General features: G+C 38.6%; 1 protein-coding gene across 7 annotated transcripts in view; it reads right to left on the bottom strand.

The window, feature by feature from the left end:
- LPAR1 (lysophosphatidic acid receptor 1) overlaps positions 1-15,613 on the bottom strand; it is a 168,076-nt gene that overhangs the window by 60,393 nt on the left and 92,070 nt on the right. For all 7 annotated transcript variants that reach the window (XM_030822568.1, XM_030822792.1, XM_030822617.1 and 4 more), the window contains one exon: positions 9,886-10,633. In XM_030822568.1, coding sequence (XP_030678428.1) covers positions 9,886-10,633 — 748 coding nt within the window. The remainder of the gene's footprint in view (positions 1-9,885; positions 10,634-15,613) is intronic.

Here is a 15,613-nt window from a genome sequence, read left to right as displayed (position 1 = left end):
TCAATTTTGGCTTTTGTTGCCATTGCTTTTGGTGTTTTAGACATGAAGTCCTTGCCCATGCCTATGTCCTGAATGGTATTGCCTAGGTTTTCTTCTAGGGTTTTTATGGTTTTAGGTCTAACATTTAAGTCTTTATTCCATCTTGAATTAATTTTTGTATAAGGTGTAAGGAAGGGATCCAGTTTCAGCTTTCTATATATGGCTAGCCAGTTTTCCCAGCACCATTTATCAAATAGGGAATCATTTCCCCATTTCTTGTTTTTGTCAGGTTTGTCAAAGATCAGATGGTTGTAGATATGCAGCATTATTTCTGAGAGCTCTGTTCTGTTCCATTGGTCTATATCTCTGTTTTGGTACCAGTACCATGCTGTTTTGGTTACTGTAGCCTTGTAGTATAGTTTGAAGTCAGGTAGCATGATGCCTCCAGCTTTGTTCTTTTGGCTTAGGATTGACTTGGCAATGTGGGAAGTTTGCACTGGAACTTAGCCTTTAAAAAAGTCCTGCGAGGCAGGAGTTATAGCTGCTTAATTATAACGACCTTATGGCAAATATCCGTTTGAATAGGACCCACTATTAAATCACATTGAATTTTCGGCTACCTGGGTATATTACTATTGTAATTAGGCAACCTGTAAAACTCCCAATCCAGAATAAGAGATATATTTCATGTAGTCATTCAACAAATATCTAGAGTGCCAGGCCCTATTCTAGGTGCTGGGAAATAAGATAAAGCCCTGGCATCATAGAACAGCCATGATGATTCTTCACAGAGATTCATGAGGTAGCAGTGAGAGATTAGGAGTTATTAATAAATATCATTTTCTTCGTAAGTAAATGACGATGAATCCCAGACTAAAAGATTCATAGGTAGTCACACTGTGAAGCTAGGACTGGCTAGAGAACAGCAATCAGGTCTCATGACCCCAGCCATTTCCCATTTCTTCCATACATGCCAGACATGGCCCTTCACTGCTGATCAAAAGGAAACAGAATAACAGAATGGTGCCCTAGCTCAAGAGTTCGAAACTCCCAGGCCATGGACCAATATCAGTCCATGGCCTGTTAGGAATCGGGCCGCACAGCAGGAGGTGAGCAGCAGATGAGCAAGCATTACTGCTTGAGCTCTGCCTCCTGCCAGATCAGTGGCGGCATTAGATTCTCATAGGAGTGTGAACCCTACTGTGATTTGCAGATGTGAGGGATGTAGATTGCATGATTCTTATGAGAATCTAACTAATGCCTGACGATCTGAGATGGAACATTTCATCCCCAAACCATCCCCCTTCCTCCAACCCATCTGTGGAAAAATTGTCTTCCATGAAAGTGATTCCAGGGGCCAAAAATGTTGGGGACCACTGCCCTAGATGATGTCTGGGCTTTCAGCTGTGCCTTAAGTACTGCAGGTCCATCTGAAGGAGCTCATGACTTTCCTATAGACATTAACAAAGTAGCCTGTTACATTCCAAAGTTCTTTTTAATAGTCAACACCATTTAACCATCCTGAAGAGTTAGCAGGTCAAAACAGGAAATGTGATGCTAACAGGATTTTTCATACACAGGGCTGAGGCTCGACAAGTAGGGTGTAGGCAAAGCTGCAGTAAAAGCAAAGGCCATTCATTTGGGATAAAAATTTACAGAGTATAATTCGAGCCACCAGCTGCTGGAACACAATAGCAATTTCATACTACGTCATAGAAATGAAGCACCATCTCAAACATCAAATTATACGTGGACTTGGTGTGTAGGCAGATGTGAATGGATGTGGGTGTGTCAAAAAAGAGAAAGAGAAAGAAAAAGGAGGGGAATTCTCATGAGGACACAACCTAAGAGTAATGATAATACTTGGTACCATTAAGTGTTTTCTGTAAGCCACATGTATGTGCTTTACATAAATCAGTTCATCTAATGCTCACAACCACTTGAGAAAGGCCCTACGATTCTTACTTTATTAATTCTGAAACCAAGACTCAGAGAGGTTAAGTCAGTTATTTGGGATTATGGAACTCGTAAGCGAGGAGCCAGGATTTGAACTTCAAACTCTGGCCTATCTTACTCCAAATCTAAACTCTCAACCCCTAGGCAACAGTGATTCTCAGTGGTCGCCACGATTCATTTAAGAAATCTTTGCATCATTTATTACCTTTAACGACAAGGAAAAGTAAATGGCTTTCCAACATTCATATTTGGATGAACAAGAGTCTCGGCCAGACAAGGCCTGAATCACTCTCAATAGACCTAAAATAAGAGCTTCATGTTCTGGTTCCTCTGTCCACACTTCAAAAGGAACTCTGTTAGGTTCATGTGGTATTTTTGGTTTCTGTTTCTGTTTAAACGTTTCTTCGGAGAAAAAATATTTGAATGGACATGGGCAACAAAAGGGTATAAAGAGCTGGTGTTTGAAAGTTGTTTTCTGTTTTGACCCAAGCCCAGGGTGTGGGGTCTGGGAAGCACTGTAGGACTTTTGCAAGGAATGTCTCCTGGCCACCACCCATGGTGCCAAGCAGCCTAGTGGCTGGCCAGACAATCGAGGCTCTCATGGATATTCTCTCAGGTTCTTCCTCAAAGAGGCCTTTACAGGGATGCCACTGGGATCTGAGGACACATGGGATAGCTTTAGTTCCTCTTCAGAGTAACAGAATGTGTAGCTGGTCACCTGTGGCCAGGGAATAAGAGACTCTGTGTCCACTCCCTGCCCCTAGCAAGAGGACCAATTGAGAAGTCTTCCCTTCCTGCCACATGGCTCTCCACAGGAAAGTAAAGCCCCCAGATTCATCTCTTTGAGAGGTTCCTTTATACACTCGCCACTCCCTTTAATGGAGGATAGTGCATCTAAAAGCTTATTTTTAGAGAAGGTAATGGCTGGTCTGAGTGCAGGGAGGTGTACAACTAATTGATTATAACCAATTACAGATTTCTTTGTTCCTTCTCCACTCCCACTGTTCTACTTGACTAGCCTTAAAAAATAAAAAAGAAGGTGAGATGCACCGTTTATACAAAGAAGAATCATAGTCCCTTATTTTTGTCCCAATCCTCTTTCAAATTTTCCTCTAGAAAGCTCTACATGGTTGATTCACAGTAGTTACTGTCCTTATAATTTTATTTATAGAATAAATAGAATCCTAAATAATCTTGGAAATCAAATTGGTCACCTTATCCTACAGAAAAAATTAACACACAGGGAAAGTAACTTGTCCAGAATCATCCAGATAGTTTTTGTCAAAGAGTAGATTCCAGAGGTGCCCTGACTCATTGAATATAAGTGAACACACACACAAACACACACACACACACACAGAGAGTGAGAGAGAGAGGAGAGGAGAGAGAGAGAGAGCACAAACTTAATATAAAAACCAAGTGGAATGAAAAATTGTAACATAATGCTGTTGTCAAGAAAGCTAACAGGATGCTAATATATGTGAAAAGCTACTGTATGTGATGCTAATAATGTACAAGCAATTCAGTTTCAGATGACTTTTTTCAAGGTTTCATTAGGGAGGGAGATTACCAATTGGTTATAAGAAGACTTATTCAAGGAAACTCTTTCTGTGAGAACCAGTTACCCTCACAGCCACAATGTTTACACCTAATCCTGGCTAGCCACATAAATACATGGCTGAAGTTCCCAAAAAAGATGAAGATGGAAAGTGTGGATGGGACTGAACAAGGCAGGGGCAGTAAAAACAGCACCTTAGTGGAAGTCAGGAAACTTGGATCCTGGCTTGGATCATGAGCTAACTAAGACCTGAAGTTCTCAATTAAGCTGGGGGTCTCGGTCTCTTCATTTGTAAGATGTGGGAGTTGGGTGATGTAATTTTTAGGGATCCTTTCAAGTTCTAAGAATTCTAAATCTGGACCAACTCCAGCCTAAAAAAAAAAAAAACCTTTACCAATTATACACAGTAATACAAGTCCAGTGTTGAGAGCTGCATTTGAAAAGCTAAAAGAGCACCTAGAAAAAATATTGGCTGGGCATGGTGGCTCACACCTGTAATGTCAACACTCTGGGAGGCTAAGGTGGGCAGATCACTTGAGCTCATGAGTTCAAGACCAGCCTGGGCAACGTGGTGAAACCCCGGCTCTAAAACAAAAAAAGAACAAAGAGCAGCGCCTCGGAGGAGTGTGACCATACATCCTAGGTTGCCCTAAACACTCTTGATTTACTCCTGTTATCCCAGATTCCCGACAGTTAGTGCCTGTTTTCACTCCCAAAAGCGTCTCAGTTTGGATGATACATTATGTGAGGACTCTGCCTATAAGGAATTGGTGTCCATTTGATCTTGGGGAACCCTTCACCATCTCCCATCTCCCACACACAGAAGCTCAAACTTCTCAGTATGTTATAAAGGTTTTGACCCTCTTGTAAAAACTCCATCCGGCATATCCACTAGATGCTAATCACACCTGACTACTTTCAGTTCCTCAAAGGTGATCATCATTGCTCATGAACTGGTCACCTTCTCCCCCACCCAATGCTACAGTAAGGCAAGCTCCTCTACATCCAGCAAGACTCAGCTCAAGATTGCGTCCTCTGGGAGCCCCTCCCATCCCTCCACTCATCATCACTCTCTGCCCATACCTCTACTAGCACATGAACCCGAGTGCTTTGCAGCTCTTTTTTTAGTCTCCTCTACTACATCATAAGCTCTGTAAAGAATTTTTTCTTTTATCCCTTAGCACACAATTAGCACTCAATAACATGTTTGTTGAAGTAAACTGAAAAGAGAAGCACATATAGATTTGCTAATAGGATAGTAGCCAAATTAAATCTTTCATCAGAGTGAACAAGAAAACAATGGTCTTAAACTTATCTGACTCCCGCCACTTTTGTCACCAGTGGTGACAGTCACCATGGTATGTGAAGAGTCAGTGTCCTGTGGCCAAAAGGCATGGTCTACAAGAATCTGACAGCTGATTTCCAGTTCTGCCACTTACAAAAGAATGATCTTAGACAAGTTATTTATCCTATCCTAATTCAGTTCCCTCAACGTAAAATGAGGAAAATTTAACTCCTTGATGTAAGATTATAAACAACACAGGAAGAGTAGGGCTGCATACTGACCCTAGTACAAAGAATGTAAGACATAAGGAGTAATTTAGCTTCCATGGTGATCGTTTCCAACCAGAACAAACTAGAAAAACAGTGTCTCCCTCTTCTTCCTCAAAGAGGTGAGCCACACCTGGATTCATTTTACTTTATGTCCCTCCCCAGGACTCAGATGTAAAAACTTCACATCTTAACCATGATTTTCTCTTTTCAAATTCTGGATTTCCTCCTCTCTAAGTATCCTGGACAGAAGTGTCATCACAAAGAATACAGCCAAAAAGGAAAGGACTTATAATTCAAGACATGCCATGGTCAAATAAGGAAGAACATCTTGACGGCCACTCTGACTCAATAGTGGAAACGACTCAGAAGGAATTCTTGGTAAAATGTCAAGTAGGGAGACTTCAAGCCTAGGGAGGGATTACATGACTTCATGCTAGGGCAATGAACCTTCAAGTTAACTATACCTTGAACAAAATCCTCCCTCAATCAGAAGCCATCAGCTGCAACACGAAACAGTGGAAAAGGGTGGATGAAATGAGAGTCATCAGAAGCAAAAGGAAGACAAGATTGCTCCCTCAAAAGCTTTCTCTGCCCAGGGAAACAAAGCCCAGCCAGCAAAGCTAGGCAGTTTCAACAGAAACAAATGAGATCACAGTGTTTCAATTTAATAGCACACACTGCTTGCTGTTCAAATGTTATAACTAAATACAGCATGTGCTGCTAGTTGTTTTGATTAAAGGGAAGTAGAATAACATGGAGGGGAAAAAAACATGGGTTCTGAAACCCAAGTGCCCAACCTTGAATCCCAGCTCCTGACCTTGAATCCCCATTCCTATACGTCCTAGCTGTGTGGCTGTGGGAGAGTTACCTAACCTCTCCTTACATCAGTTTTTATCATCTGGAAAATAAGGATAACAAATCAATAACAGTACCTATACTCCATAGGGCTGTAATTTACAAATACTAATTTCTAAGGTAGCACATGATTTATGCCAGGTTAAGTATTTCACAACTAAAAATAATTATTAAGATCCAGTACTCACTCAAAAGCAGATTAATAAAAGATCATGCTTAAAAACCAGCCATTGGTATTGCCCATCATTAATCTCAAAGATGCCTTTATTTTAATATAAGTTGACTCATAGGAAGTCAGTTGCTGACCAACAAATTCTTCTCTTGATTGTGAAGACTGAATAGGTCTAAAGCCCAGGGATCATTTTGATGAAGTGAAAATGGAAACGGAGTAATCATTCCCAGAATAAATGGAAGTAAAACAAACATATTATTTACTGAGCACCCATTGTAGCCAGGCGTTTTCCAGGCTATTGTATTTTAGAAGGCATGGAACATAAAGGTGTCGCTAGGTTTGGTTGCCACATAGCTGAATAAAGTGGCATTTACTGTAGTGAATTCACTATGGCTCTGGTCTTCAGTTTTGAAGGCAGAGAAACTTGGTTTTGTCATCACATGCATTCCCTCAGCATTTATTGACTACCTACTTTGTACCAGATAGCCATGACAGGCAATGTGGCAACGTGGAGAAAACAAACAATCATTACAGTCCTGCCTGCCCTCACAAACCTGGCAATCTGGCAGTGAAGACAAATACTAAAAACCAAATGTACACAAACTAAAGTAAAATAACCAGATTATCAATGGACTAATTTACAAAGAGAAGAACTTCGAGTAGACCAGAATTCTTGTTCCTACTGAAGTGGGAGATCAGCAGGACTTGTTTTCACAACCTGCTTATCAAAACAGGATGTAGCAAAGAAACCAATCCAAACCAGCAAGGACCAGGAATCATAATACATTTGCATTAGACATTCCTACCAGCACCATGACGGTTTACAAATGCAATGGCAATGACTTGGAAGTTAACCTTACATGGTTTCAGGAACTCCCCACCCCTTTTCCAGGAAGTTCATGAATAACCTGTTTAATTATATTTAGCATTAAGAGTGGGGGCCCAGGCATGGTGGCTTATGCCTGCAATCCCAGCATTTTGGGAGGCCAAGGCAGGAAGATCACTTGAACCCAGAAGCTCAAGACCAACCTGGGCAACATGACAAAACCCCATCTCTACAAAAACAAAAAAAAAAAAAAGAAAAGAAAAGAAAAGAAAAATCTGGGTAGCTGGGTGTGGTGGTATGCACCTGTTATCTCAGCTAATTGAGAGGCTGAGGTGAGAGAACTGCTTGAGCCTAGGAGGTCCAGGCTACAATGAGCCAAGATCATGCCACTGCACTCCAGCCTGGGTGATACAGCAAGACCCTGTCTCAAAGAAAACGAAAAAAGAATGGGTATAAATATAACTAGCTGGCAATCCATTAGTGCTGTTCTGTGCTGCACTGCCTATGAGACAGCCCTGCTCTGCCTATGGAGTGGTCATTTTGCTGTACACTGTTACCCTAACAAAGTTGCTTTCTTTCACTGTTGGTTCACTCTTGAATTCCTTCCTGGGTAGAGCCAAGAACTCTCCCAGGCTGAGCCCCAATTTTGGGGTTCGCCTACATTATGGCAAGACCAACCCATGTCTCCCATGTTACCATGCCTATCTAAGGATGGACACTTAACAATTCAAATAGGGGAGCATATTGTAGGAATGGCATTAGGCACCATGCCTTGAAAAACATCTGTTAGGATTGTGACTTCCCCATTCTAAACTTTCCAACCACTCCCTGCCCACATCCTGCCCATTCTCTTATTCTCGCTACTTTTCTCAAAAAGGCTACGGTCCATTTAATTTCTGTTTCCTATATTACAATCGTATTCCCATCTTTCTTCACCAAATACCTTCACCTATCACCGTGATGGGGTTTTCCATGTTCTAAAACTTCTTCCATCTCACAGCTTTAAAAATCATGCTCTTTATTCCAGAGATGTCAACTGCATTCGATCTTTGTGGAGTATACTAGTTTAAATATTATTTCTGTTATTTTAAAGTTAGTGGTTGTGTAGTGGTAGTAGTTGGGCATGGGAAAGTGGTATTTAGGGCAGATGTACACTGAAACACTAGCTCCTATAGCCTCAAAATGATTATTTCAGCCTGAAAAACAACCCAATGAGGCACAAAAGTACGTGAATCACTCAGTATATCGCACACTGGAATACACAAGATATTATACAAAGGTCAAAATTAAAACAAGAACTTGGCAGGTTAATAGTCCAAGTTCAGTAGTCATTTGCTGCTGGCAATTCTGCAAACTATGAGTAGCACTTGTCGTAATAGAAAAAGTTCATGCATATAAACAATGTCAACCAACATTTAGGTCATCGGCAAATAAACATTTGAGTCAATACAGAAAAAAAGTCTCATGTTATTTAATGTCTCATGTTTTATTTCATACAAAAATAGCATCCATGGTAAACGAAGATGTGTTTCATCCACATAATGGAAAATACGGCCTTGTGGCACAGGTGTACTTAAGGTCCTGTTAATAAACATACAGAGAAACTATTTTTGTAGTTCTACTAATCTTCATTGGATGGAATAAGACAGTTTCATATCTGAGGTGATGGGGTCCTCAGTGTTTCAGTTAGTTAGGCAGGGTTTTAGGTATGTCAATAATCCCAAGGCTTAGCTGCTATTCTCACAGGTCTGCAAGTGGGTCAACAATGAGTATAGCTGAAAATGATGTCCATGATGCATTCACCCTAACCAAAACAGACGAGACCTACGCATCGATCTGAGTACTACTTTATATAATGATCATTAGGACCCTGTCTCCTTCCAGTGGCTAAAATTAAGGTAATTCTCAGAGTTCCAGAGGAGCCACATAATCCCATGTTACATTCACTCAAAAATGCTATACAAATTGGAGCACAGAGAATTACAGGAACTTCCCATTGAATTTCTGTGGGGAAAGAGGAGGTGATAAAATGTTTTTTTCAGTTTCCACAGGGAAAGATGAAATGATAAAAGGTTTTCAAAAAAGATTTTTTAATGTGATCAAATGTTAACCTGAATATAGTCTATGGAGAATGCGTAATTCCATTGGGTAATTATTTTTAAAAATTCTCACTCTAAGCTCCAAAGGAAATGTCCGTAGCTGTCCTTTTCATGGGTTTATCTCCAGGAGCCAGCACAGAGCGTAGAATATAGTAGGTGCTCTTTAACTACCTTCTACACACGTAAGTGAATATATTCTTCTTGATCACTACTACGAATTTTTCATCCAAGAAAAACAATGCTTATTTAAAAGTAGAAGGTATTTGAGTCTACAAATCTTGCTCTTCACCTTGAAATATGAATTAACCTCCATCACTACAAATAGAAAATTAATAGAAAAGAGGGAAGTTTTCATGAAGATGACTGTCAGAGAATATCATTAATTCCAATCTGCTTCGTTCAGTAAATCTATATAAAACCTTGATATACTTACCTATAATGTAGTAACAATTACAGAATAGACTAACAAAAATAACTATATATGGAAGCATATTCATATTCTACAAAAGACTTTCTGTCTGAAAATATGTAATACAGAAACCACAATGCAAAAGTTTCACAATTTAGGCTGCAAGAAAAACGAAATGAGTTTGATTGGTAATTCTGGTATTTTCAATATTAGATAGCCAAACTCTTCAATGACATCTTTTACATCATCATCATTTACACTGCACCACTGAGACCCATGTTTCCCTAATGCTAATTCTATAACTTTAGAAAGACTCATAAGCTGACATTTAATATAAAGGTGCCTCATCCCCTTGTAATTCCTGGTGAATTACCTGGTGAATATTCATACTGTTGGTTACCTCTGTCATAAAATAATGTGGTTTATGTTAAGTTATTGAGAATCTATAAAGTAAATTACAGTCAAGATAGAACTTACCAAGCACAATGACCACAGTCTTCAGAAGACTCATCATGGTATCCCGATTCCGCCGGGGTCCAGAACTATGCCGAGACATTCTCATAGTCCTCTGGCGAACATAGCCAAAGATGTGAGCATAGAGAACCACCATTACCACAAAGGTCACCAAGTTGAAAATGGCCCAGAAGACTAAGTAAGAGTCACTGTAGAGGGGTGCCATGTTGGAACAATTTTCAATATCACAGATGCAGTTCCAGCCCACACTGGGTATAGCACCCATAACAATGGCCATAGTCCAGATGACCACAATGACCACCACTACCCTCCGGTTGCTCATCCGTGTGTGGAGCTGCATGCGGAAAACCGTAATGTGCCTCTCGATTGCAATAGCCAGTAAGTTGGCCACAGATGCCGTCAGGCTGGTGTCAATGAGGCCCTGACGAAGGAGCCATGTGCTAACAGTCAGTCTCCGAGTATTGGGTCCTGTGTTGAACATGAGATAGAAGTAGGCCAACCCAGCAAAGAAGTCTGCAGCAGCCAGATTAGCCATTAGGTAATAAATAGGAAAATGGAAGCGGCGGTTGACATAGATTGCCACCATGACCAATAGGTTGGCCAACATGATGAAGATACAAACAGTGATTCCAAGTCCCATCACCAGCTTGCTGACTGTATTCCATTCTGTGGCAAGATGCTTTCCACTTCGGTTATAAAAGAAGGCAATGGACTCATTATAGAAGCACTGTTGTTCATTCATGGCTGTGAACTAAAAGAAAAAGGAGAAAAGATGATGAAAAAGAAGCCACAGGTCCACATTTAAGGCTTATATAGATAACACAAGACTTTTACAGTACGTGCAACAGAAAAACAAAAGCAAATAATCTGAACATTTGATCCTACATACCATCTTGTGATTATGTTGAAACTCCAAGGTTTCTCACAATATTACTGTCCTCAAGATTGAAGGCAGTTGGAGTTAAATAAATGACAAGGTCTCTGCTTAGTGGTTTTATGTCATTGAAGTCTACTACAAAAGCCACATGGCCAACAAATCTTGCTTAAAATACATGAGACAGACAAAAATTTTGCACAACATTGCAATTGGAATATTTACCATAGTAAAATCTATTTGACCTGTTATTTAGGGAGTCTGTAAACACAGTTGGTTTCTAGATAGGGTATCATTGCCTTATTATTCTGCATTTCTATTCTCACACAGTATGTTCCATGTGGGACAGACATTTTGTAATGCAGGTTCCCACAAGGACCATCATTCCGAACATTTCCAACAAGTCACTGTGCATCAAAGGTTTTTTGCCCAAAGCCAGCATTTGCTGCTCAACATTCCTGTGGTCAGCACTGCCTACCCCCACAACTCCTTAAGCTCAGAATAGGACTCGTCAACCAATCTATGACATTTGAGAATTTTTTTCTTTTTGGAGGACCCAACATAACCTCCAAAGAGTAGGTGACCCTTTGACAATGTTCTACAAGTAAAACATACTTAGATTAGATGCAGCATATTTTTTAAAGTGTGGAGTGAAAATGCTTTATAACATGTTTACTTATTCTTCAACATCATTGATAAGAATATATTTGCTTATTATTTATATTCTCACTTTAAAAAGGATTGAGACAGTTTAAAACAGAATAATATATATTTATTTACATTTATCATAATATATAATATATAATCATATATAATTATTATAATATGTAATTATATATAATAATATATTTAAACAAAATTAGAATATAAGTCACAAAATAGAAATCAGAAAAGTATACATCACATAGAGTAAGTCATTCTTCTTGAGGCTCTAAGCTTACCTGGGACCCCTAAAATTAAAAAATCTATCTTGAAGACAGTTCACATTCTACTTTTTCATTTCTATTTTGCTTTGCATCTAACAAATTACCCAAAACATATGACACTTTTAACCACTATTTTTGATCAAATATTCTACTGAATATCCATAGGTTGTACACTAAAACTTCCAAGAACAACGTGAAATACTTAAGTGGTTAGTCTTCTGACTTACCCAGGCATCTAAAGTCTCTTTCCTTATCTAGACTTTAATAGCTTTCAGATTATGCTTCAAACATTATATTTAATACATTGTATAATTATTTATCTCTTTACTTGTCTTCTTCTTAAAGATATCACAGTCCAGGGCACGGTGGCTCACATCTGTAATCCCAGCACTTTGGGAGGCCAAAGTGGGTGGATCACTTGAGGTCAGAAGTTCGAGACCAGCCTGGCCAACATGGTGAAATCCCCTCTCTACTAAAAATACAGAAATTAGACATGGTGGTGGACACCTGTAATCCCAGCTACTCGGGAGGCTGAAGCAGGAGAATCGCTTGAACGTGGGAGGTGGAGGTTGCAGTGAGCCAAGACCATGCCACTGTACTCCAGCCTGAATAGCAAAGCAAGACCCCAACTCCATCACAAAAAAAAAAAAAAAGACAAAGTTGATCAAGCTGTTTCCCCACTGGACATGTTTTAAGGGCTTATGAGTGCACGTTAGATAAAAGTCTAAACTCTTCAATCATCTTATCAGACCTTACTTACCTGCCTCTCCAGCCTCAACTCAAGATATTAATGACCCCAAACTCTCAGCTTCAGCTCTATTTAATGTGCTGTGCTCTCTCTCTCAACTCTGGTTCTCAACGGTGAAAACAGTGGTTTCTTGTATTAGAATTACCTGAGAGTTTGTAAAACACTGATTGCTGACATACCCGCAAGAACTTCTGATTCAGTAGATCTGAGGTTGGGTCCCAAATAATGCCAAGGCTGCTGGTCCAGGGAATCACTGTATCATAATTGCTTAATTATCTGTTGATCCCCTCTACACTAGGCTATGAAACCCTATAAACGCAGAGATTCTAGCTTGCTTATTCATTGTTGTATAGTATCCAACTGTTCTATGGACTACGTGCTAAATACATATTGATTTCCTTAATAAATTAAAGATATTTCCAAAAATGTTTAAACTTTACAAATTTTCTTTCTGCAAAGGATATTTAAAACTTTGTCAATACAAATATAAAAGTCTATTCTTTTCATTAGTCTCTATAACCATCTACCTTCTCTGAATCAAGAAATGTTTAAACCAAATATCAAGCGTATATTATTTCACAGCATTCCAATTTCTGAACACCAAGTAGCAACAAAGTTAAGCAGAGATATATGCAGCTTCTTAGCCCTTCCCACAGAGAAAAATGATAAAGTTAAGGATGGCAAAATTAAAAAGTATAAGTTATCTCTTTAAGCCACAATGTACAAAGATGAGTAAAACTGACAGACTTTCTCTAATGGTAGAGAAAAGTGCCCTGTCCTATGCCATTTCTTTTCTCTCAACAATTGATTGTAATACCATAAAAACCATACATATTTAATGACATAACTCAAATGATTTTTGAAACTCAATTGTATCATCTGTGAAATGAGGAAATTGGACTAACTTATACATAAGGTCTATTTCAGATTTAAAATCCTATACTAAGAGGATTCTGGATAAGAACTCTATATTTCATGAAAATTAGCAGCTAAATATTGAAAGAGTAGAAAATACACCAGGAATTAAAAATTGGGAGTGTATAATATGCCTGAGAAGAAGTGAGAGGAATTTCAGTTAGTTTTATGACAATAGGACTGAATTGATAGAGGAATTAAACCTCCTCTCTTATTGTCTGCAGAAAGCACTAGGTCAAAAGAATAAGCAGTGGAAACCCTGAAAGCACCTCCAGTGGCAGTGAGAAGGGCAGTGTGAATGGGCTTTCCTACTTTTTCAGGAGCTGACAGACTTAGGCAGAAAACCCACATGGTTCAGAGAGAATCCAATTTAACTGCAATTGGACTATAGGCCAATAAGATAGTCACGGCTATAATGACAGAAAAATAATTATGGAACATAATGAGGAAAAATGTAATCAAAGGAGGTGGCCACTCATCTCCCACCAAAGAAGAAATCACTTCCCCTCCCACTGAAACAGATGTATGGGAGGGGAAAAAAGAAGAGATAGAAAGAGAAAAAGATTAAATGATGGGACATCTCTGATTTGCGTCCTCAATGTGTTTTGTCAAAATAGTAACATTGAAAATAGAACAAGCCATTATGAAGACAAAAGAAATCAGTAAAAACTTCATAAAAATAGTTTTTTATTGCTACTTTAACAAATTGCTATAAATTTAGTGGCATAAATATACAAATTTATTCTCTTAGAGTCCTAGAGGTCAGAAGTCCAAAATAGGTCTCACAGGACTAAAATCACAGAGAAGGCAAAGCTATGTTTCTTTCAGAAGCTCTAGGGGAGAATCTGTTTCCTTGTCTTTTCCAACTTCTAGAGGCTGCCCACATCTCTTGGCTCATGGCTACCTGTCATCTTCAAAAGCTGGTAATGACTAGTCAGGTCTTTCTCACATGACTGACACTCAATCTTCTTTCTCACTCTTCCACATTTGATGACCCCTGTGATTACACTGAGCCCACCCGAAAATCTAGGAGAACCTCCCCATCTCAACATCTTTAGCTGAAACACATCTGAAAAGTCCCTTTCTCTATGAAAGGTAGTAGCCACAGGCTCTGAGGGTTAAGTAATGGATATCTTTAGAAGTCATTATCGTGCCTATCAGAACAAACTGAAAAACAATTTCTGAATTAAAAATGGCAATGCAGATAATGAAAGGAAGTATAAAAATACCAGAAAACTGAAATGGCAGGTAGAAGACTTAAGAAATTCACCCAACACTCAGAAAAGAGTCAGAGATGATAAGAACAAAAGAAAAGAAGGCACATATAGGAAAAAACTTCAAGATGCACCAGGGATCCAAGAAAGATTAGAAGGAACCTGAAGAAACACAGCTCCAAACAGAAGACAAGTAATTACCTAAAAAGGAAGGTCTCAGATTAGTGATTTAAATTTATATAGATTACAAAACAAAGTTAATTAAAAGCAACTAAAATGTAGGCATATCTTGATGAGATTTTGGGATCTCAATGGTAAAGAAAAATTGTAAGAGTTTAGAGAAAAAATAAATAACAAGTCAAATATCTAAAGACAGAGAGAATCAGAACAGACCCATTATGCAGAGAAATTTTTTGAGATACACAGCCAACTACATTGATGTTTTCATATGAAGACAATAAAGAACAGTCACAGAAATGTGAGTACTCAGAAAGAATGCCATCTACATTTCATCTACACTTCCTTCGTAGAGAAAGTGTATATACTATTTAACTCATGAGAAAAGAAAAAAACAAATACACACACACACACACACACACAATAAATACAAGACCCTGGCAGCAAACATTAAAACCCACAGAACATGATTCTAAATAATTGTTCTTCATAGGGTTATAAAACTTAAAGCAAATATCAAAAATAATTATTGAAAGAAGCTATACCTATTAATAAAATAGCAATTTAATAATAATCTGGGATTAAAATTACTTACTGTGTAGATAAAAACTTGAAATGGGGAAGCAGAATGTAAACATATTAATTTTCTCTTATTACTCAAGTAAAAATGAGACGACTTAAATGTGACAAGTTTTCAAAAATAAATTTAAATATGCTGATTCAAAAACCACTGAACTGAATAATCAATACACTAAAGCAGAATGACAACTTTTTGTATTACTAGAGAAAAACAGAGTGCAAAATAGGAGGAAAGCATAAGCAATATACAGAATGACAATTTTGTGAAATTTACGTAGGTGAGATTATAGATGATTTT

Source organism: Nomascus leucogenys, chromosome 1a (assembly GCF_006542625.1).
Source record: "Nomascus leucogenys isolate Asia chromosome 1a, Asia_NLE_v1, whole genome shotgun sequence".
In the NCBI taxonomy this organism is placed as follows: Eukaryota; Metazoa; Chordata; class Mammalia; order Primates; family Hylobatidae; genus Nomascus; species Nomascus leucogenys.
This window is presented reverse-complemented; position numbering and strand designations above follow the sequence as displayed.